The sequence below is a fragment of the Hemiscyllium ocellatum genome, chromosome 13 (assembly GCF_020745735.1).
Source record: "Hemiscyllium ocellatum isolate sHemOce1 chromosome 13, sHemOce1.pat.X.cur, whole genome shotgun sequence".
Taxonomy (NCBI): Eukaryota; Metazoa; Chordata; class Chondrichthyes; order Orectolobiformes; family Hemiscylliidae; genus Hemiscyllium; species Hemiscyllium ocellatum.
Window position 1 is genome coordinate 74,323,533 of NC_083413.1, and position 25,730 is coordinate 74,349,262.

Here is a 25,730-nt window from a genome sequence, read left to right on the forward strand (position 1 = left end):
ACGGACGAAACAACCCCACTGCCCTGTGGTCAAACACTTCAACTCCTCCTCCCACTCTGCCAAGGACATGCAAGTTCTGGGCCTCCTCCACTGCCAAACCCATACCGCCTAACACCTGGAGGAAGAACACCTTATCTTCCCCATTGGGACCCTGCAACCACACGGGATCAATGTGGATTTCACCAGTTTCCTCAACTCCCTTCACCCCACCTCATCCGAGATCCAACCTTCCAACTCAGCACTGCCATCTTGACCTATCCATCTTCATTCCCATCTATCCGCTCCACCCTCCTATCCAAGCTATCACATTCATCCCCAATTTCATTTACCTATCACATCTTTAGCTACCTTCCCTCCAGCCCCAACCCTCTCCCATTTATCTCTCAGGCCCATTGGGCCAGCTCCCCATTCTTGATGAAGTGTTTATGGTCATATCTTCAACTCTTGTGTTCTTCGGATACTGTTTGGCCGTGCTTTTCTAGCACCATACTCTTTGACTCTGATCTTCAGCATCTGCAGTCCTCACTTTCTCCCCCATGCCTTCAACAGTAACTTAGTTCTGGAAATCCCTGCATAAGCCTACCTTCTTTAAGGTGCTAATTAGCTCTTGAACTAAGTTTTTGATAATCTACTCTAATGAAAGCGGAGGAAAAAAATCCTTTCAGAAATCAGATTTTATTTATTAAGGACACAGCTTTTTTTAAAAAAATAAGTTATTCAAAGAATTTTGGAGGGTTCATTAATCACCAGTAATACAGAGTCTCAAACGATTACAAGCAGACTGCTGCCTTGGATGTGAAATATGATTACACTGTCTTCAAACTGACATTCGTTTTGGATTTGTTTTTAAACTAAAAACAAGAAGTTATACTATTAATAGGCACACTAGTGACATCACTACTTCAAAGATGTCACAATGGCAGACATCTGTCCAGAGGCAAACACATTCATCTGTCTACTGATGTTGAAAGTATAAGACATAACAGGGATAACCAGACAAAGTACAAGTGTCTTCATAGTTCAGCAATGAGTCACCAAACCTTTTTTTTAAGGCTACTTATGCTCTTTAGTGTATGATTTGCTTACACCTGATGCAAAGTTATTCTGTCTAAAAGTAGGGATTCCTTGTCAATAAAGGTCAATGATGAAGTCAGAAACAGTAGTGACAGCAGCTTTCTCATTTGAGAAGGAATTTCATGCCCATTTTCACCAGGTGAACCCCATTACATTGAGAATGTTAATCAACTGATCATTGAAGCGAAACACATCAACTCTACCACCTCTCCATTCCAAGTGGGATCCCCTTTTAGCTATAGTGTACGATTGCTTCTGATATTTTTCATGTCCAATTACATTTAATTGTCAGGCTTCATCACTAAGTTCTAAGAGGAACGTAAAGACCACATTCTTTTACTTTTCTGTCATTTATTTTTGGTAAGATGGCGGGTGAGTGGGGATTCTGAGCCCAGAGCTCGTCTGGCCCATCTATTTTTCTGTTTCTTTTCTTCCCCGCTCTTCTCTCATTTTTAAAAATTTTACTTACCTCTTGGTGAAGAGCTCGATCACAGCCACAGCACTGTGGACTCGGGTGGGACCCGGCACTGCAGGCTCGTGGTGACAGCTTCTGCACTATGATGGCTGCTGCGGAGAACTGGGGACCCCAGCAGCGTCTGCTTTCAATGTTGATACATGGAGGTGTTGACAGAGGCAACTCTGGGTCCAGTTTGAGACCTGGCAGCATCAGCAGCAGCTGCATTGCTGAGGTGGGCCTGGAGCAGACACATGGTGGTAGCAGAGTCAAGTTTGGGCCAGTGCAATGTCCGATGGTATCAGGACTCATAGTGGCAATGGCGTTGATGGAGGCAAGATGGTGCTGAAGAGTGGCAACTTTCGTTCGAGCTGCAGCAGCGCAGCAAAGAGGACTTATGCCTGGGCACCAGGCCCACAGTCCATGACGGAGCACTTAACAACAAGGATTGCAAAGTTGGACACTTACTTTGGTTTGCCATTTCTCTGCCTTTATGTTCTATGCTTTGGCTTATTTTTCTGTGTTTTACGGTGGCGCCAGAGAGTGATGACACTATTCAACACTTTTCACTGCATCTTGTGACAAGATACAGGTGACAATAAATAAACCAATCATTTTGAAACATGATAAACGTGACAATAAATCAATCAAATAAATCGTTTTGATCAGAAAAACCTCTCCTAAAAACAGAGGATGGCCGCACTTTTTGGAAAGCAAGCAACCTGAAACTCATTCTACATATTGTTTACACAGCTGCTGGTTTAACCAATGGACAGATGATTTGCAGAGTAGCCAGAGCCAAGCGTTATGTACAAATGGAGATTCAGCCAGCCACAAAGAGCTGATTGACAACTGATCACTATTCAACAAAGCAATGACAAAGACCTTTTACTTGACAACAATTATGCATTTGGCTCTCAGATAGCTGAACAACTTGGAGGTATGAACAAGATACAGAGAAGCCACCAGATCTGAGCAGGAAGAAAACACTTCAATTGTGAAGAAAAACAATTTATTTTCCTTCAGCAGCTTCCGTAAGCTCTGATTAAGCAATAAGTCAGAGGCCTTTATGGGTGTGAACCTGTCACACTTTGCCTCCTGAAAACAAATAAAAGCATCCAGAGAAGGGAGAATACGAAGCAATGCTCTGATTGACGTTAGCATGTTTCCTCTCCACCCTAACACCAAGATTTTTTGTGTGTGCGTGAGTGGGTGTGTCAGGGATGGTTTATAAGTAGAGTTATAAGCCAACAGTTTATTATTTTTTTTCACATGCAGCTAGAGTCTATTCATTTGTAATAAAAAGCAACTCTTACTAAGTATAGAACCCTGGCCCCGGTCTTCTGTCAACCTGTTAAAAGACAGATTAAATAGGGGATTCATTATATTATAACTTTCATGACAACCCCAGGAATAACAGGGTTCGATTTCCAACATGCTATCCTGATGAGGTGCAGCACCTTCAACAATATCAACCTGAGCAAACCATAACAGGGTTTGCTGAGCTCTTAGTGTCTATCACTAGTTCTGAAAGCTATACTTATCGGACTAGGTCTGCAGCAGGTACTGAAAGAAACCACGACACAGGAAAACATATCTAACCTTGATTTTACCAATCTAACTGCTGCAGCTGCATCTGTCTATGACAGCAGTGATATGAATGATCACAGCACAGTCATTATGGAAACAAAGTCCCATTTTCACATAGAGGATGCCCTTTATCATTTTGTGAGGCAACAAAAAGATGGGTAGCTGTGCTAAATGGTATTGATTTACAACAGATTCAGCAGCTCAAAACTGGGTATCTATGAGGCACTGTGGGCCGTAAGCAGGAACAGAATTGTTTGAACCATAATTTGCACAATCACTGCCTAGCATACTCCTCACACTAGGTAAAAACAAGGACTGCAGATGCTGGAAACCAGAGTCTAGATTAGAGTGGTGCTGGAAAAGCACAGCAGTTCAGGCAGCATCCGAGGAGCAGGAAAATCGACGTTTCGGGCAAAAGCCCTTCATCATTAGGAACAGATGAAGGGCTTTTGCCCGAAATTTTGAATTTCATGCCCCTCAGATGCTGCCTGACCTGCTGTGCTTTTCCAGCACCCCTCTAATCTATACTCCTCACTCTACCATCATCATCAAGCTAGGCAATCAACCTTAATTCATTGGGTATAGGAGAACGTACCAAGAGTAACACCTGACACACCTAAAATGAAATCTCCACTTGTTGAAGTTACAACACATGACTATGTGAATACTAATCAGAGGATGTAGTATGTGACACACAGGGCTAAGTGATGCCACAACATACAGATCAGATCTAAGCTCTACAATCCCATCACATCAAGGTGCAAAAGGTAGAGGACAATTACTCAATTAACTGGTGGAGAATGTTATTAGTTCTTCATTTTAATATCATAGAATTTAGTGGGCGGCACGGTGGCACAGTGGTTAGCACTGCTGCCTCACAGCGCCTGTAGACCCGGGTTCAATTCCCGACTCAGGCGACTGACTGTGTGGAGTTTGCACGTTCTCCCCGTGTCTGCGTGGGTTTCCTCCGGGTGCTCCGGTTTCCTCCCACAGTCACAAAGATGTGCGGGTCAGGTGAATTGGCCAAGCTAAATTGCCCGTAGTGTTAGGTAAGGGGTAAATGTAGGGGTATGGGTGGGTTGCGCTTCGGCGGGTCGGTGTGGACTTGTTGGGCCGAAGGGCCTGTTTCCACACTGTAAGTCTAATCTAATCTAATCTAATCATATTGGTGGTGGTGGGGGGGGGGGGGGGGGGGGGTTGGAGGTACTTTGGTTAACTAATATGTCTCGATCTCCCATTCTTACGCCATAGCGTTGCAATCTATTGCCCTGTCAGGCCCAATATTTCTTCAACCAGTGCTGGAAAAATTGGCTGACACTCAATTAATGTCACGCTGTGAAGAGGTGCTCCCCTCTTTTGTAGTATTTTCCCTCTGACGAAAAGATATAGCCGATGACTTCAATGGTGATGAGTATTTTTACATAGTTCATATGTAACTAGTAGTTTCTGGGCCAAACACAGAATTTCAGGCACAGCTAACTTCCTCAGGTGGAGCCGGCCTTAGAGCCATAAAGCTGTACAGCATGGAAATAGGACCTTTGGTCCAACTCGTGCATGCCCACCAAATATCCTAAACTAATCTACTCCCAAATGCCAGTATATCCCATATCCCTCTAAACCTTTCTTAATCATGCACTCATCCAGATGCCTTTTAAATGCTGTAATTGTACCAGCCTCCACCACTTCCTCTGGCAACTTACTCCACACACGCATTGCCCTCTGCGTGAAAACATTGTCACTTGGGACCCTTATAAAACGCTCCCATTTCACCCTAAACCTATGCCCTCTAGTTTTGGACTCCCCCTGACCTTGGCTATTCACCCCCATTATTTTATAACCCTCTGTAAGGTCACCCCTCAGCCTCTGACACTCCAGGCACTTTGAAAGTGTTTTTGCCCGATTGAAGTTCCAACTGTACTGTGCAGACTGAGTTGCGATTCATGATGAACAATGCATTCAGGTGGAGGGATGGTATAAAATGGGTAACACTGAATCAGCTACCCTTATACATTTCCTTGGATTTTGATTTCATCGGATGTGAATGAAAATTGGAAGTGACGCAAAATGGTTGGCTCAATTGATTGGGAGGTGTAGTAAAATATGCCTAAAGTTAAACTTTCCTTGAGTGTAGAGAGGAAGAACTCCTTTACAGTTTGACTATGAACAACAGAGACATTCTACACTAGCAGAAGCACAGTCAATGGCAAACTGAATACAATCCTGCTTCTCAGCTTCACTAACAATGTGTGCTCATGCCAGAAGTAGCCATTGCGTAGCAGTCACAGATACATCATCAGAAAGAGCATAGCTGATTAAAATCCATTGCCAAGACTCACCACTACAGAAGCAGAGATTAAGTAGTTCTTCCTACCTGAGCCTTGTGAACCTGATTTTTGCACAGTGGACGAACTCTGAGACTTGGTGACTGCCTGCACGGGTGCTGCAACAATGGTTCCGCTCGCTCCACTCACAACAGCCTTCGCCACCCCCTGCGCCACAATCTGCTTCTGACTGACAGCCCGGGCTACGGTGGTGCCTGGTTTGGCAACAATTATCTGTCCGCCACTGAGTGCCACTGCCTGCTTCACCACTGGCTGCAAGGTTGAACCCACCGGGATCCCAACGACCTGTAGGCGAGCAAATGGTATTTTAAAATCACGCTGAGCTGGCACCAATTGTGCCCTCCAAATAAACAAGGATAATAAACACAATGGGGAACTCAGGAGTAACTTCCTTAATGATCACCGTGGACCCTGGGGCTACAATTCAAGATTTCAAGAATGAGATCTACAGATTTTTTGCTAGTAAGGGTATCATGAGTTATGGAACAAAGGCGATAAACAGAGTCAAGGTGCAAATCAGAAACAAAAACAGAAATCGCTGGAAAAGTTCAGCAGGCCTGGCTGTATCTATGCAGAGAAATCAGAGTTAACTTTTCAGGTTGAGTGACCCTTCTTAGAACTGATGGTAGCTAGGAAAAAGATGGTTTTTACACAGAAGGTAGGATAGGGGGAACGGATATGAATAAATGATAGGTGGAGATACAGCTGAAAGAAAGAATAGTTGACAGACAAAAGGAGTGGATAATGGTCAGCCTAGGAGAATGAACAGCTGCCAATGGGGACTGTTAATGGCTAACAATGAGGTGCTAATCAGCCAGGTTGTAATGGAATAACAGAGCAGGTTTTGAGGGGCTGAATGGCCTATTCCTGTTATTAAAACAACTGAAAGGATTCCTGAAGAAGGGCTTATGCCCGAAACGTCGAATCTCCTGTTCCTCGGATGCTGCCTGACCTGCTGCGTTTTTCCAACAACACATTTTCAGCTCAGATTAAAACAACTGAACCAATGGTAATTTATGTTGGTACTTTGAGAGTTAAATAGAAATGAGAATACTAGAGATCATACATATGAAGTATAAAATCAAATGCTAAACTACAGAGGGGGAATATTTCTAGTTTTAGATTATCGGTCTTTCAAAAAGGGAGCTGGATGAGTCCTTAAGAGCAGAAGTCGCTCAATTGCTGTGGTTAGACAGGATGATTATTGTTCTGATTATTGATTATTGCTCTGATTATTGTTCTGAACTAATGCAGTATTTTTTTATTCATTCACAGGATGAGAGCAGTGCTGGCTAGACCAACATTTATTGCCCATGCCTAATTGTCCAGAGAGCAGTTAGAAGTTAACTATATTGCTCTGGGTCTGGAGTCACCTTTAGGTCAGGTAAGGATGGCAGTTTCCTTCCCTTAAGGTCATTAGTGAACCAGATGGGTTTTTCAAATAATCAACAATGAATTCATGGTCATCATTAGACTCCACCATCTGCTGTGGTGGGATTTGAACCTAGGCCCCCAGAACATTACCTGGGCCTGGATTAACAGTCCAGTAATAATACCACTGAGTCAATGCCTCCCCTTAATCTTAGTGAGTTGCCCGATTATTTTTGGGAATTGTAGAAATATTTCCCAGATGTTGCTCTAAATCTCAACCTGTCCAACCAGATTTAATCAAATTATCACTAAGTAGAAGGCTGCTTATTTATCCACATGCAAGCTCTGGTATCATTAGAAGTCTGTTTTGTAATTATATCCATTCACAGAAACTCCTAGCCTGTAGTGATATAATTCTTTTAATTCAGAACATTTATGTTTTATATTTGTCCTTTCATGGAATTAGATTATCATTGACAAGATCAGCATTTGCTATCCATTCCTAAGTGACCTCGAACTGAGTGTCTTGCATTTCAGGCAGCACTTAAGAGTCAATTGCAATGCAGTTATCCTTCCCAAAAGGGCACAAGCAAATCAGACAGGCTTTAATGAAAACCTACGATAAGTTTCATGGTTATCATTATCAAATGAGCTTTCACTTTTAGAATTTAATTTTAGATTCCAGAGGGGTCATGGTAGGGTTGGAACCTCTGACCAAGTATATTAGAACGGCCCTCTGGGTTAATAGTCCGGTGACATTACCACAATGACAATCTCCTCCAAAGGCACCTATTTATGACATAAGCAGATGAGCATGTTCTCACATGTGCTCAGTATCAGTGATGGCATCCAACAGGGTGCTCAGTGACCACATAGCTCCTCGTCTGCAGTCTGCTCAAGCTGTTCCATGAGAATTCACTTCAGAAACCTTACCTTGGTCTGGGTAACTCCTGTCCCGAGTCCACTGCTGTGTTTCTGTGGAGAAACTGCAATCACCTGGCCACCCTTCACAGTCACAAACTGCTGCACAGCCTGCTGCGTAGAAACAGCTGTGACCCCTGACTGCTGAGCCACTGTTTCCCCTGGTTCCTGCTTGATGATGACCTACAAGGGACAGCCAAAAAGCTTATTTGTTTATTTATTTCAAATGACTGCTAACGATTATCACGAACAGAGGAGACATATGTTTTACTGCTGAAAAACTTCCAATAGCATTTGCCTGCTTTCCACAGATTCTCAACTTTAGCTCATTTTTGCCCCTCACCTTCTGATCCATCCCCAGCCAAACATCATCTATATCATTCCTCTCAAATATCCACTGCTTAGGCTGTAGATTCCCACAGAAATGGCTGCTATACTCAATACAATTCACCATTCAACCGTAAGTCAACTCCAGTAGTTCAAATGTTAATGACTACTGGTTCGAATCAAGAAATTAATTGCATTTAATTTAGCCTCTTTTGCATCCTCAAGGTCATTCGAAATACATCTCAGCAAAATGAATTACTCTTTAAGTGTAGGTACTGTTGTCATATACACAAATGCAGTTGCTAATTTGCAACCAAATTCCGAAGTAATGAGATAAATGATCCATTACCTTCTTCTTTTTGTCGTTTTACAGATAAATACTGGCCAGACATTAAGACAGCACCTCACTTCCAAAATAGTGGACAGGAAAATCAAAGACCTGTGGATGCTGGAAATCTGAAACAGAACAGAAATTGCTGGAGAACCTCAGCAGGGCTGGCGGAGTCTGTGGAGAGAAAGCAGAATTAACATTTCAGGTCCAGTGACCCCTGAAACATTATCTCCGCTTCTGCTCCCTAGGCATTGTCAAACCTGCTGAGGTTTTCCAGCAATTTCTGCTTTTGTTTCTTAAGAGAGTGGCGTGGGAGCTTTAACATCCTGCTGAATGGATGGCTAAGGTTTTGTTTTAGCATCTCATTCAAAAGGTCACACTTTGAACAGTACTGAACTTAACAATGCACTGAATTGTAGGTCTAGACTGTGTTCTCTGAACCAATTTGAACCAATGGCTCTCTGACAAAGGGGCAAAACAATTATCACAGTGTTACAAGGCCAACACCTCGGCTGCATGTTCATTCCGAACACGGTCTGGCTAGCTCAATGAGTGAAGTTCAAATATCTGCTCCAATTTTAAAAAATTTGCTTTAAACAGAGGGCACCAGGAAAATATGGAAGTAGCTCAGCTGAGAAAAATGCCAAAATAAAAAGCACAAACCCCAGAAATGTCACTTAATATGTGAAACTGGGCAAAGCCTAATAGAAGAAGGTGAGAGATGTGAAAGGATTTTGAAATAGTGAGGCCTCTCCTCCCATTAGTGACTAATAAACATTATTATCTAGTGAGTATTCATTATTTTGATGCACACCCCCTATTGTTTCATTGTGAAAGAATAAGTTAGTAATTATTCTGTTGTCCCAAAACAAAATGCAAATGCTGGCTTCCAAGTGAGAAAATTGTGGATTCAAGCCCGTTCCGGAGAGAACTGAAGGGGAGCTGCTCTGCTGGAGTGTCATCATTCAATGAGTCATGAAACTGAGTCCCTGCCTATTCTCTCAGGCACATAGTAACTGGCATATGGCACAAAGTCAGAGTCCTGGCCAATGTGTATACCTCATGGAAACAGTCTGTGACTGTGACAAAGCTGCTTGTGGCACTTTCCTATGTGCAAACTGACTCTGTTGTATCATATACTCCAAAATTTTAAAAACGCTTCACTGGCTGCGAAATAATTGGGAAGTTTAATGTCAAGAAAGAAAGTAACCTTGCACTTTCTTACTTTATTAGATTCAAATTTACCAATTACAATGCACACCACAACAACATGTTTCCATGTGGAATATGGTGCTCCCTTGTTAGCCAGGAAGATCTGGGTTTACCATAGTTCTGAAATGGAACAGTGATCTTTCCCCATTATAGTCATAGAGATGTACATCAAGGGAAGAATAAGCTCCAAAATCAAAGCTCCTGTCCATGCACTGTATTAAATAAGGTAATTTGCATTTGATTCTATTAAGTCATTGAGTCCCAAGATGGAATGAACTTCCTGAGGAAGTGGTGGATGTGGTATAATTACAATTTAAAAGATATTTGGATGAATAGGAAAGGTTTGAAGGGATATAGGCCAGGAGCAGGCATGTGGGATTACCTTAGTTTGGGATTATGTTCGGCATGGACAGATTGTATGGAGGGTCTGTATGACTAAGATCAACTGCCTGTGCAGAGTTGGATGACCAGAATGGTGATCACATTATAATTGGCCTGTGGACCATGGACTGAACTCAGTCTCAGTCCCTAATCCTCAGCAAATACTTTGCAAACACAGAGTCATCTTGAGAGGCTGTGGTGCATCCCAACACTCGTGATGTAATTTCACTCCTCAAAGAATGAATATCCGATGAAATACTGGGGCAAGGACAGGAGGATGAAGTGGCCGTGATGGGGTTTATTTGCGAGTTGTGAGGACCATGTTGTGGGGGGGAGTGGGGTCAAATTCCATGACATTTTGCAGAACTCTCAGTTCAGTCTCAAACTGACAGGTGGCTAAGGGTATCCAAAGATAAGCTGAAATGGAAATTATCTAAAGGATAACAAAGAGATCTCTCTGATATACTTTCTGGAGTATTACCTAATAAAGTAGTAAAACTGGATTCAATCTAAGTAACTGTCGGGTAATTAGATAACATAAGCTTGGGGGAATAGCTAGAGCATGCCTTTCCAAAGTGGGGTCAGGATCACAAGTGAACTGAAATTTTACAGTTACAAACTCCAAAACAGTTATGGCCGACAGCCCTCCTCGGGATCTCATAGGTAGGTCCTTCTTTCCCCAAACACAGCCAGTTCTCTAGTACACACTCTGAGTTGTTGCAACAATCTTCATGCCTTGAAAATGGAGTCACAGTGGGGAAAGGTTTGGGAAGCAGTTTAGGCAATGCGTGGATAAGTAGATAAGGGTTACACATAGTATCAATATCACAGATACAGGGCCTTCAACACAACAGGTTCATAGCTCTGTTTATTCTCCACATGACTTTCCTCCAACTCCTTGTCATTTAACCCCAGTATGCGCGCTCCTTTCTCCCTCATGTTTATTGAGCTTCCCCTTAAATGCAGTCTGCTGAACATCTCAATTATTCTATGTATCACACTCTAATTACTTCACCAAATTCCATGCAAGATTTATAAATGAATGCCTTATATTGACAGCCCATGGTAATCTCCTGCAAATTGAATCATCATCTCTATGTCTGCACTTTCAAAATATTCAAGACCATGATGTCATGCTTCTCTTCGAAAGAAAGGGGTGCTAGCCTATTCCATCCTTCCTGACAGACTTAACTGCTCACTTCTAGTACCATTCTTACGAATCTTCTGTGTAACCTCCATGTCCTTTCTATAATATAGAAGCAGAACAGTTGTTGCTATACTACTAGAAACGATGCATAGTATTTTGTTTGCACTTTTATGGATTATTAAATCAGTACTCCTACTAGTAATGATATGAGCATCCATACTGCCAGATCCCTCTGCTCCTCTCATACAGACAGTTACTTTCCAAGGAAGGTGCAATCTGTTTTATTCCTACAATAAAATACCATGTTTGACACTCATCTGTATTAGTGTTCATTTGGTGTTTACACAAGCATTTTCCTTTTTGAAGTTGCAATCCACCTTTATTAGCTATATAAGAGCAAATTACTGCAAATACTGGAACCAGTACTGAAAACAAAAATGCTCGAAATCACAGTGGGTCAGAGAGCATCTGTGGAGAGCGCAAGCTAACATTTCAAGTCTAGAGGATTTCATTAGAGCTGATGTGAAGTGTGGAAAGAGCAGCATTTATGCAATAGTGGGGGGGGGGGGGGGGGGGGGTATGGAGTTCTGGGGAAGCAAGGGTGTAATTGTGTAAATTAAGTGATCGGAATGTGCAAAAGGCAGAATGATAGAGTGTCTAAACGCAAGACTGTTAGCTATGTATTCCACTGCTCGGCCTCCCACCTTGTCCACCCCACCTCCTCCCTAGTCCTCAAAAGTCAGGGAACATTTATCAAATGAGGCGCAGCAAATAATTATGTAAACAGGTGCCAAGTTCTCGGGCACAGATATCATAACATCAAAATGAAATGAAGGAACACAAATAACACATTTCAATTGAGACTAATGCTACTCTTCATGACTGTTCAAGGAGGGGGCCCCCTACCAACTTTTCAAAGATGAGCAATAAGTCTAGCCTTTCTCAGCGTCGCTCACATTCCAGTAACTAAGGAGAAAGGAATGAGGCCAAATAAATAGGAAAGAAAAATTGGAAATGAGAAACAATAGGAAATCTTCGAATGGGAGATGACTATGATACAATAATAGCATCAGCTCCACTGGAAGAGATGATGCAACAGAAGCTGGAGTTTCATAGTTCAACAAGGAATTAAAACTCAAAATGAAACTTATGTTACGGTAGTGGTAAATATGGACAAAGTTTAATTCCCATTGTTTGATTGTTACACCTGAGATCTTATCTGGAATGATATAGTTGTAAAGAGAAAGGAACATGACCCTAAAATGATTGCAGCTTTGTGAGACCAAAATAAAGAGAGTCTGTTTTGAAGGTACCATTTTGTTGAAAGACATAAAAACCAGTAACTGAGTTTGCACCAAGAAATTTGCGTCTCCTGTTTTAATTCACACGTGTCACATAATTTTACATATTGAGAGATGAAAGTTTTTGGGACTTTTTAAATTGAGATGTGTGGTGAACAAGGTGAAAGGGCACAAGTCATAGAATCATAGAGATTTTCAGCATGGAAACAGACCCTTTAGTCCAACTCGTCCATGCCGACCAGATATCCCAACCCAATCTAGTCCCACCAGCCAACAAATGGCCCATATCCCTCCAAACCCTTCCTTTTCATATACTCATCCAGACATCTTTTAAATGCTGCAATTGTACCAGCCTCCACCACTTCCTCTGGCAGCTCATTCCATAAAGATATCACCCTTTAAGTGAAAACGTTGCCCCTTAGGTCTGTTTTACATCATTCCTTTCTCACCCTTAACCCATGCCCTCTAATTCTGGACTCCCCACCCCAGGGAAAAAACCTTGTCTATTTACCCCATCCATGCCCCTCATGATTTTATAAACCTCTATAAAGTCACCCCTCAGCCTCCAACGCTCCAGGGAAAACAGCCCCGGCCTGTTCAGCCACTCCCAATAGCTCAAATCCTCCAACCCTGGCACCATCTTTGTAAATCTTTTCTGAATCCTTTCAAGTTTCACAACATTCTTTCAATAGGAAGGAGACCAGTACTGCACATAACATTCTAAAAGTGGCCGAACCAATGTCTTGTACAGTCACAACTTGACCTCCCAACCCCTGAACTCAATACTCTTGACCAATAAAGGAAAGCATACCAAATGCTTTCTTCACTATCCTACCTACCTGCAACTCCACTTTCAAGGAACTATAAACGTGCACTCCAAGGTCTGTTTGTTCAGCAACTCTTTCTACCACCTTACCATTAAGTTTGTAAGTCCTGCTGAGATTTGCTTTCCCAAAATGCAGTACCTTGCATTTATCTAAGTTAGACTCCATCTGCCACTTCTCAGCCCATTGGCCCATCTGATCAAGATCCAGTTGTAACCTGAGGTAACCCTCTTCACTGTCCACTACACCTCCAATTTTGGTGTCATCTGCAAGCTTAATAACTACGCCTCTTATACTAGCATTCAAATCATTTATATAAATAACGAAAAGTAGTGGACCCAGCACCGATCCTTGTGGCACTCCACTGTTCATAGGCCTCCAATCTGAAAAACCAGCCTCCACCACCACCCTCTGTCTTCTACCTTTGAATCAGTTCTGTATCCAAATGGCTAGTACCCCCTGTACCACGAGAGATCTAAGCTTGCTAACAACTCTCGAATCTTAACGGTCCGCATACTTCACGTCCAATGCTCTGCCCTCATCAATCCTCTTTGTTAATTCTTCACAAAGCTCAATCAAATTCACGCACAAAGCCATATTGACTACCCCAATCAGTCCTTGCCTTTCCAAATACATCTACATCCTGTCCCTCAGGACTCCCTCCAACAACTTGCCCACCATAGACGTCAGGCTCACTGGTCTATAGTTCCCTGGCTTGTCCTTACCACCTTTTTTAAACAATGGCACTATGTTAGCTAACTTCCAGTCTTCCAGCACCTCACTTGTGACTACTGATGATATAAATATCTCAGCAAGGGGCACAGCAATCACTTTCGCATCAGGTACACCTGATCAGGACTTGGGGATTTATCCACGTTTATGCAGCACTTCCTCCTCTGTAATATGGACATTTTTCAAGATGTCACCATCTATTTCCCTACATTCTATACCTCCAGTGTCCTTTTCCACAGTAAATAATGATGCAAGATACTCGTTTAGTATCTTCCCCATCTCCTGCGGCTCCACACAAAGGTTGCCTTGCTGATCTTTGAGGGGCCCTATTCTCTCCCTAGTTACCCTTTTGTCCTTAATATATTTGTAAAAACCTTTTGGATTCTCCTTAATTTTATTTGCCAAAGCTACCTCATGTCCCCTTTCTGTCCTCCCAATTTCCCTCTTAAGTATACTCCTACTGTCGTTATACTCTTCTAAGGATTCACTTTTATCTATCCTGTCCATACCTGACATATGCTTCCTTCTTTTTCTTAACCAAACCCTCAATTTCTTTAGTCATCCAGCATTCCCTTCAGCCTAACAGGAATATACTTTCTCTGGACTCTCGTTATCTCATTTCTGAAGATTTCCCATTTTCCAGCCCTCCCTTTACTTGCGAAAATCTGCCCCCAATCAGCTTTTGAAAGTTCTTGCCTAATACTGTCAAAATTGGCCTTCCTCCAATTTAGAACTTCAACTTTTAGATCTGGTCTATCCTTTTCCATCACTATTTTAAAACTAATAGAATTATGGTCACTGGCCCCAAAGTGCACCCCCACTGACACCTCAGTCACTCTCCCTGCTTTATTTCCCAAGAGTAGGCCAAGTTTTGCACCTTCTCTGGTAGGCACATCCACATATTGAATCAGAACATTTTCCTGTACCTACTTAACAAATTCCTCTCCATGTAAATCCTTAACACTATGGCAGTCCCAGCCTATGTTTGGAAAGTTAAAATCCCCTACCATAACCACCCTATTATTCTTACAGGTAACTGAGATCTCCTTACAAATTTGTTTCTCAATTTCCCTCTGACTATTAGGGGGTCTATAATACGTGATCACCTCTTTCTTATTTCTCAGTTCAACCCAAATAACTTCCCTGGCTGTATTTCTGGGAATATCCTCCCTCAGCACAGCTGTAATGCTATCCCTTATCAAAAATGCCACTCCCCCTCCTCTCTCACCTCCCTTTCTCCCGTTCCTGTAGCATTTGTACCCTGGAACATTAAGCTGCCAGTTCTGTCAATCCCTGAGCCATGTTTCTGTAATTGCTATGATATCCCAATTCCATATTCCTAACCATGCTCTGAGTTCACCTGCCTTCACTGTTAGGCTTCTTGCAATGAAATAAATGCAGTTTAATTTATCAGACCTACCTTGTTCTCTGCCTTGTCCCTGCTTGCCCTGACTGTTTGACTTGCTTCTTTTCTCAAGTGTACCATTCTCAGATCAGTCTCTTTCCTCACTATCTCCCTGGGTCCCACCCTGCAACCTGACTAGTTTATATCCTCCAGAGCAGCTCAAGCAAATCTCCCTGCCAGTCCCTTCCAATTCAGATGCAATCTGTCCTTGTACAGGTCACTTCTACCCCAGAAGAGGTTCCAATGATCCAAAAAATGTGAACCCTTCTCCCATACACCAGTCCCTCTGCCACGCATTCATCTGCTCTATCCTCCTATTCCTACCCTCACTAGCTCACAGCACCAGGAGTAATCCAGATATTACTACTCGAGGACCTCTATATTCTCCCTTCAGAATCTCATCCTTTTCCCTTCCTATGTCATTGTTTCCAATGTGTACAATGACCTCGTGCTAGTCCCTTCCTATTGAGAACATTCTGCACCTTCTCTGAGACATCCTTGATCCTGGCACTAGGGAAGCAATATACTATCCTGATTTTTCACGGCTAACCACAGAAACGTGGGCGGGCACGGTGGCATAGTGGTTAGCACTGCTGCCTCACAGCGCCAGAGACTCAGGTTCAATTCCTGTCTCAGGCAACTGTCTGTGTGGGATTTGCACATTTTCCCTGTGTCTGCTTGGGTTTCCTCCGGATGCTCCGGTTTCCTCTCACAATCCAAAAACGTGCAGGTCAGGTGAATTGGCCACTAAATTACCCGTAGTGTTAGGTGAAGGGGTGAATGTAGGGGAATGGGTCTGGGTGGGTTGCTTGTTGGGCCGAAGCGCCTGTTTCCACACTGTAAGTTATCTAATCTAATCTAAACATCCGTCTGCACCTCAGACTAGAGAGTCCCCTAACACAATTGATCTCTTGAAACCCATGTACCCCTCACTGCATTAGAGACAGTCTCGATATCAGAAACTAGGCTGTCTGTGCTATGTTCCCCTGAGAATCCATTACACTCTACATTTTTCAAAACAGCATAATTGTTTGAAATGGGGACAGCCACAGGAGACTGCTGTACTACCTGCCTACTTCTCTTACCTTTCCTGGAGTTAACCCATCCATGTGATTGTATCTGCAACTTTTCTCCCTTTCTATAACTACCATCCATCACATCCTCTTGCTCTTGTACATTCCTAATTGCCTCTAACTGTCTCTCCAACCGATCCAATTGATCTGATAGGATTCGCAACCAACGGCATTTATTGCAGATATAATCCTCAGTAACTCTCCCTGAACTCCCACATCCGACAGGAAGAGCATATCACTCTACTCCAGGCCATTTTTGCTTCTTTCAATCTGCAGATCCAGAAAATAGCACTGTCTTATTCCTCTACAAAACACTGCTCCCGGCTAACTTAATACTTATGGCTTATATTTTTTAAGTTTAAACAAGAGACATAGCTCAATAAAACATATAATCAAGAAAGAACCCACTCTACCCACTACTGCAGACTTACTGTAAGACCATACTTAAAAATATTCACTTGTCTGTTTTAGTGCTGTGACCTCTCCCAAATAGATTCCTCCAAGATTAGTTGTGAATTTCACTGTTTGTTAACTGTCCCAGATGAACTCCAATGTCCAGCACAAATTCAAACAGCAAAGGCAGTAACTGTACAGGTTCACGGCTGTGTCAGTGAGCAGTGTGGATTTCTTTCTTTCTCTCTCTCTCTCCTGCTCGGACCTCACCATGCGCTGCCTTTGTCGGTTCTTCTCCTTTTAATAACGCTGTTGTTAACTTTTTTTCCTCCAAAGTTCCAAAACAATGAAACAGCATATAAAACAGTAATTGCTGCTCCTGGAATTGAAGGAATCATCTCCAACATCTAAAATACCTCAAAGATGGAGCAGCCTGTTACAACAAGAAAATTTTGCCATCGGCCATTTGGATAGAACTGTCAACTGAACGAAAGGTGGAATCTGAAACTGTAACAGCGAAGCTCTGATGGCATGCGATGTAAAATGACACAGAAAATTAAGGAAAAGCACCGAAGGTCCTGACCATAATTTTCCAAAGATCTTTGCATACTTGAAGCAGGAATTGGAAAAACTATGTACCAGCGAGCCTAACTTCAGTAATGGGCAAACTGCTAGAGGTCACAATGCTCACTGAGCACAATGAGATTCAAAATACAGTTTGGATTTATGAAAGACACCTTGTGCCTAATAAACATCAGAGTGTTCTCTGAAGAATTTGTGGCTAAACTAAAGGCAGTGATTTCCATGCATGAATTTTGACCCAAATTCAGCCTGGTATAAATTTGCTAAGAATTCTCTAAAAGGATTGCATTGATTACGCCAATTCCAGGAATTCCCAGTTGCCTTAGTAAAGAGTTTATCCATGAAAGACAAATGGCACTAACAAGGTAAGGTTTCTGGTTTCTCCCCAATTTATTACTTAAAGCTGATCCACCAGGCTAATACGGTCATGGGCAAGGCAAAGTAGATGGTTTCCTAGGCATCCCCTTTTCCCTGGAGGTGGGCAATTAATTTTCTTGCAGAATGTGGCAGGTAGCTACTGGAAATGTAGTTTCTGCTGTTTGCGCCAATTCTCAGGGAGCTAAAAGAAAGGGCTTTGAGGTGAGTGATGCTACTGATGCCCACTGAAAGATGTGTATTTTCAAAAGCGCACTATTAAACTGCAGCTTAGGAGCTTATTGATAAAATGAAGGTACATAATAGCAAAGGAACTATTGCAACACAGCCTGGAAGTTGGCTGAAGGAGAGGAGGTCAAATTGGCACATAGTAGATGTGTCTCAGATGCAATGGATGTTAACACTGGTTTCTTCCTGTGGTCAATGTTTCAACTATTGCTGTTTATAATTAAATCAAAAACAATACAGACTAAAAAAGAGTGATGTCGAAACCTGCAGACGACAGAAAATTAGGGAACATGTTAAATGTGTAGAAGGTGGATGATTGGACGAATTAATGCCAGGCAAAATTTGTAGTGTAGAACGAGGTTTCAAATTGCTCAGGGTTTTTTTTTATTGAGTCATAGTCATAGAGATGTACAGCATGGAAACAGACCCTTCGGTCCAACCTGTCCATGCTGACCAGATATCACAGCCCAATCTAGTCCCACCTGCTAGCACGCGGCCCATATCCCTCCAAACCCTTCCTATTTACATACCCATCCAAATGCCTCTTAAAATGTTGCAATGGTACCAGCCTCCACCACATCCTCTGGCAGCTCATTCCATACACATATCACCCTCTATGTGAAAAAGTTGCCCCTTAGGTCTCTTTTATATCTTTCACCTCTCACCCTAAACCTATGCCCTCTGGTTCTGGACTCCCCCATCTCAGGGAAAAGATTTTGTCTATTTACCCTATCCATGCCCCTCATAATTTTGTAAACCTCTATAAGGTCACCTCTCAGCCTCCAGGGAAGTTTTGATTTGCCTTTTGTTGGATAATGAGTTGTGCAGAGTGAAAACCTACAGCTTTGTGTTTATCAATTTGATTTTCCAACAGAGTCTCATTGCTAGCAAACTCCACAAGGTGGAGCTGTGATGCATGCAGCTGTACAGATAAAGAGTGGCCAGACAATAGGCAGCCACCCTCCACGTGGACTTTCATACCAACTTGTTTTCAAAACATAAACATGTGGGTTAACCTTTCAAGTGCCAGTTCTCTTTTTCATCTATAAAGACAGACGAATCTTTCTGCAGGCACTATAGGGGCACCAGTTGCTAGTTAGGTCAGTAATACCTGTGGGAATTTGATCTCCCACTAAAACTGTGGTGGAAATCTCAGAGAAAGGAGCTTCATCTCTTGGAGTTTCCTTGGTCCTTGCAATGAGGTTCGAGCCGCATGTGGAGAACTAAAGAAGAATTCAGATTTCTTGACTCTTTTACATATGAAACAGTCAGTTTCGATCATTTAGTAATTTTCTTTGCTACGTGTCAGTACTCGTGACACTCCACTCTAGAGTCTTGACCACATAATCGACATTAATATTCTATTGCAATTCTGAAGGGTGCAGCACTATCAAAGGTGCGACTCTTCTGATGCGATACTATACCAAGGTTCTGCCTGCTCTCTCAGCTGGATGTAAAAGGTCCTATTGCAGTACCTGACAAATATTTATTTCTCGATCAGTATCACTAAAAAAAACTGCTTACTTATCACTGCCTGTGGAAGTTTACTCTGCACACATTAGTTGCCATACTTTCTGTTCCACAACTGGGACAACACTTCAAGTAATTATTTTACGTAATGGATACATACTGAGGTTATGACAGGATCTTTGTAATTGATGCAATTTAATTTTTCACCTTGCTCACACAGCTAAATCTATATGTAATATGACAGGAGTAGGTCACACACTCAGATGACAAGCAACATAAGTTCGACTGGAACAACACTACTATTATAGGACAAGCCAAACAGAGAACAGCCACGGAATTCCTAGAGGCATGGCACTCATCCACAGATTCTATCAACAAACACATCGACCTGGACCCAATATAGCGGCCACCGCAGCAGACAGCTGGAACTGACAACCGGAAGCGACAGATACAAATCACTATAAATGCCGGAGGAAACATCACAGAAGCGCTTCACAGGAGGCTCCCAAGCACGGAGGGTGTCACCTAGACAGGGGACGAAACGTCTGCAACACAAATTCCCAGCTCGGTGAACAGAACCACAACAACGAGCACCCGAGCTACAAATCTTCTCCCAAACTTTGAAGGAGTAGGCCATTTAATGCTCTGAGCCTATTTCACTATTCAATCACATATTGTACCTCAATTTCATTTATCTGAATTTGATTTATATCCCTCATCTATGAAAACAAAATCTATTGATGTCAGGATTGAAAGTTCCAATTATCCCAGGTACTACAAGCTTTTGTTTGGGGTGATTCCCAGATTTCCATTATCCCTTGAGTGAAAGTGTACTTCCTAACAATACTCTGAAATCTCCCAGTTTTAATTTTAAGATTGCACCACCTTGTTCTGAAAGTAATCTGAAGTGGCAAAAAAGTCAGAATTGGATTATGTACTGATGGCTTAAAGCTTCAATGTCTTAACTCAAAAAAAAAGCATTTGTGCCAAGCTGACAATTCAGTGACTCAGAAACTAGAGAGCACAAAGACAGATAGCGCCTACATATTGTTATATTGACAGATCATGGTTCATACATGTAGGTGTAGTTTGTTTATTTCAGAGTTGTTAAGTTTGTATTTGAGTTCAGAATCACTCATGACCTCTTCTTCAAAATGTTTCTGCCACTTTTCCCTGAACAGGAACATTGCAGCTTTTGACTGTCAGTATTTAATTATTTTTTCATGTGTCTCTGAGGGTAAAGAGTTTGGCCCAGCATGGTGCTAAGCCGCTTAAGCAAGAATATCTCAACCACAGCAGCACAGCAATTGTTCATCCGGTCTAGGGAGGAGGAAGTTCAATCACTAATTTTCAATCCCAATCAGAAATATGAGGCTCTTGCTCGAAACTGTGTATCAGAGGGCAAAGGGAAGATAGAGTCTCATTGCAATGCCTTCATTGCTCACTCTCGCCATCCAGGCATATGTGGTCACTGGACATGATATTGTAGAATACCTCCCACCAGTAAATTAATCTTCAATAAAGGGAATTATGTACATGAGGTAGCATGGAATAAAAGGCAACGATAGCAAAGTCAGAAGAAAAGAAATTGAAGACATTTACATGGAGTGCAAACAACTGATCAGACCAGTTGGACCAAGTGGCTCGTTTCTGTGCACTATATCCTATGTAAATTAAGTTTAGGAGAAGAAGGAATTTGACATCAAATAAGCATCTTTGTTGAAAGTAAATGGATTGAAGTAAACTGGGGGTGGATTGTGCAACTATGGGTGTTAATAGCTCCGTTTCCTACTGCTTTAGCCGTCTGAGTCATCAGGAAGAACATTGCTTTTGCATAGTTGTGAAGGTTGCTACGGTTTTGATTTATCACTTGAGAGAAACGCAGAAGGTGGAAAGGTGGGCGGTCATAATCTTCCAACAACTGTTACGACACTCCCTGAATTCCACTGACAATATAGTCAAGGAGAAGCTGAAAAAGGAAGTTTCCAATGATTTTTGTTGGGTGTCAGGAATAGGAGTGCAACCAAGATGGGTAGACGGTGTTAAGGTCTCAATTAGCCATGATCAAACTGAACTAAAGGAATTTTGAGCAGCTGAATAAATGACTCCTATTCCTATGCTGCTCTGGATCCCTTCAAAAACATTGCATGTCTGCTACTGGTCTCAACTTGTCCAGTTCAGCCTGGGCTATCTAGACGAGCTCAGATGGTTGAGCTTGACGAAAGCAGGCGAGCTGCTGTGAGCGGTCAATCAGGAGGTAGAGGCGATCAGGTCTGAATGAAGCCTTAGGTCTCAGAATCCCAGAAAACACTCTGGCAGTCACATGCCCAAACATTCCAAACCACACAATACTTGGTACACCAAAACATGGCGGAGTGATTGGGTGGTGTTGGCAGTGGAGGTCATCCAGTCCTATAGGTATTTGATGAAATCCTCACTGACACGTACCTGCACTTTATCGTGTCCTATCAGCTCTTAAATATTCGACATTGCATTTTGAATTGTAGTGACAGCTGTAAATTGGAAATATAAGGTGGAAATGGATCACACAAACAGTAATGAGGTGAATTTTAAAAAAGCTGTTCGCTGTTTATCCCAAGGATGGTACCTATAGCAATGCAGCACTTCCTTGTTCTCCTCTATAACTATCAAATAGCAAAGGACCCTACTAGACCTATTCTTAAAGTTCCTTTGGAGTCCTATGTAGATTATAAGACTGCAGTTTGCACCTAAGAGTGTCACCTTCTGCTAGGACACTTTGGAAGTGTCAGTGGGTTAGCATTAATTGGCAGACCAACCTATCTACCTCTTCTGACGTTAATCCCAATTTCAGCCCAACTGGTATACAAAGGTCGTTTCAATGTCACTGAACTAAATTATAGTTTATTTGGGTAAAGGAACCAGAACATCAGATTGCCTAAAGAATATGCACTGTTTTACAAACAACTGAAACCTCCCACTGAGTTTTCAGAAATTATAAACACTAACCAACCTGCTATGTATTTCGTGTTGTTACTTAACCTCAGAAACGTTGCAGCGCCCTGTACAATTCACCAACCTGAGCATTACTGCATTCCCAGGCGGCCACTGCTTCATACCACAATGACATTTCCACCACCTCCAGCAGTAACGTGCTAGTACTGAACACCAGCATATATTTCTACAGTGCCTTCAATCCATGCACTTCATAGGTGATTACACCATTTGACAGCAAGCCTCAACATGATTTTAAGGTACCAGACTGAAAGCTTGGTCAACCAGATAGGTTAGAACAATGACAGACAGAGAGGCAGAGAACTTAAGAGGGAATTCCAAAGCATGGATCTTAGTAGCTGAAGCAATCGTCACCAATGATAGACAGAATCAAATCAGGGAGTAACTGAGGTGCAGACATATCTCACAAGGTTGGAGGAAGCTACAGAGATAGGGAGGAATGAGGAAATGGAACGTTTTCAAAACTAATGAGTATTCTAATCATCAAAGCTTTGCTAGGTCAGAAGCGAATGCCAATCAGCAGTAGGGCAGTCACCACAGCACCTCCTGCCTTTCATAATGCACTGTTCCCAGCACCACTGTGCTGCCACTGATCATTTTGACCGGGGAACGGATAGCTGTGCACTAGGGCATAATGTGTTCAGAGAAGATGAATGTGGAAGATTATGCGTCTTTTACAACATATACATTCATTTCCCAGCTCAAACAATCCATTCAACAGGCGGGCAAGCACAAAAAGTCAGTATTCAGGTGGGTGGCATAAATTAATACTGGGCAGCTGCTATGTGAATGGAAGAACTGTTTTATTGATATGTTACTGTGCAGCAGTAGCTGAGGTCAACCTCATGCTCAGGCAAATTTCCCCAATGCTTTGAGTGTTTGAATTTTAACTATTTAGTGCTTGGCATATTCTGGGTGTTTAAATCACCAGTGAATTGTGAACCTTGAACAGTAATACTGGAAATGATTACAGTTCTCCTTAATATCAGTCTTAGCATCATCGCTGCCATTGATAGTCACATCTCAAGAGGCTCTTCACATAACAGAAAAGAGAAGAATGAAACAAATGCATTACACCACACAGGCAACTTGGAAAAATCAGTAAGCTCTAAACCCTAAGGCTTCCGTCAAAACTAATCCATGAACACTCCGATCTGGGACATTTAACTACAGGAAAATAGAACTCAGCCCTGCTGGTGGCTCCCTTGTCCTCTTTGAGTTTGATGCACAACTCTTACATCATTTCCCCCACACCCAGGCATGGAGAGCTAGCTCCTGCCTGACAAAAGAGGAATGATTTAGCATACTACATCACGGAGATGGAATTGACATCAAATTGCCTCCCCAATTTGATGGTTTGCATCCTGGTAGATACCTCTGAAAGGAATTACACACAGAATGCAGACAGGGGTTTAATAATGGTCCCTTCATCTCACTGCAGCGGCAAAGGGTGACCAGAAGAGGTTTTTGTTTGCCACTCAAGCCTGCTCTGCCAAACAGCTGCCAATCTCAACCTTTCAGGCTTTGATACCCTGAGCAAACAAAAATCTCAGCAGGGATTGGATGCTCTCCCAGTACTCTTATGACAGAAGCCATATGTATCTGACAAGCAGCAGAGCATGAAGCTGTAGCTAGTGGAGTTCAAGTTATGCAATCATTCTGAGGAGGATGGCCCACTGGTGACTCTAGGTTATCCAATTGATTAGGAAAGGAAAAAATGCATTTATACAGGGCATCTCTCAACCATGTAGCACAGACAATATAGGATTGTCAAGTGTTGTCACTGTTTAGGAAGCATGGCAGCTTCTCAGAAACAATAATATGATCATCAGGAAATAATTTGCTTTAGGTGTTGATTGGAGGTACCCTTCACTCCTCTTTGCTTCGTCACTGTCAAATCTTTCATGCCACCTGACAGAGCAAATGGTTCAACATCTCATGCAAGGATGCTAGCATTGACAGTGCGACACTCCTTCAGCATCACATTGCAGCATCCATTTGGACTACGTGCTCAGATCTCTGCAACAGCCCTTGGTAGCTTCTCTGTGGCAGCTGCGAAATCGAAATCGTGATATGGATGCATCGCCTTGCATTGGTTCTCTGTCCAATAGAGACTGGTGGATATCTGTGGGTCGATATGAGTGAAGAGTACCCCCTTTATCCCCAGTAGCTTAGTATGAAATACCACGAAGAGGATCGTATGTCCACCTATTGGTCTTTCTTACCTACCTCCAAGACCAAAAACAGTTACTCCCATTGCCAAAGTGTCCATGGCACTGATGGAGCTGTGGAGATGCAATGGAGCCACAAGGCTACTTTCACATGAACTCCTGAAGGCCCAAGAAGCAGAATGCCTTAAAATAGTTCACTTAATCTTACTGTTCCCTTTAAATGAACTTTTTCCTTTATCTCATCCTCCATAACCCAGAATATCCAAACACATGATTGTCATCATGATATGCCATGGGCTAGAATCCAGAATAAGATGACCAGACAGTAGTAGTAGCAGAAAAATCAGTCTCTTGAACTTACTCACAAAACCAAGTAGATTCAATCCAGCCTAGTTTCAACACAGCTGCCTCCAGGGCAGCAAGCTAGAATGAGCAGAACTAAAATAGGCACGCAACTAAGCAGCCAATTACACTGTCTGTACAGGTGTTAAAAGGTACGAGTGGATTCTCCAACAAGAGTGAGCAAGTGGTTTTATGTTTCTCAAATGGTTACTGTTATTTGTTACTGTCACTGAAAATGACAGGAACATTTTAATATATCAGTCACAATTCTTGTGACAGACAACATCACACGCAGTAGAAAGAGTGCCTGTACCATCCCACCTGCCTCTTGGTAACATGGAACTTTTACTGCATGTTTCTGTGGCACCATTCCAAATCTGTGATGCCTCACCTCTTCACTGCTTAGACACGTCTCTCTGTGCAGGGTGAGGATATGGATCCAGGTACATGCCTCCACAGAGTGTGGCAAGAGATCCAGGCCTTTCCCTCTATGCAGAGCCAGGAGCAGTTGCTCCAAAAAGAGTGAGGGAGCGGTGGTTTGTGAGTCAGTACATTGGATCTGTGATCATGTTAATGCATATGGATAGTTCAGTGCGTATGGGAAGGCCCATGTGTGTGTAAGGCACGTGTGGGTGTGTCACTGTGTGTGGGGAGGTGTTTGTTTGTCAGCGCATGTGGTAACGTGTGTCT

The 25,730-nt window shown here is 42.5% G+C and overlaps 1 protein-coding gene across 8 annotated transcripts in view; it reads right to left on the reverse strand.

Moving 5' to 3' along the window:
• Positions 1-25,730, reverse strand: part of yeats2 (YEATS domain containing 2) — a 130,518-nt gene that overhangs the window by 52,440 nt on the left and 52,348 nt on the right. For all 8 annotated transcript variants that reach the window (XM_060834947.1, XM_060834942.1, XM_060834941.1 and 5 more), the window contains 2 exons: positions 7,765-7,935; positions 5,490-5,745 (listed from right to left, as the gene is read on the reverse strand). In XM_060834947.1, coding sequence (XP_060690930.1) covers positions 5,490-5,745; positions 7,765-7,935 — 427 coding nt within the window. The remainder of the gene's footprint in view (positions 1-5,489; positions 5,746-7,764; positions 7,936-25,730) is intronic.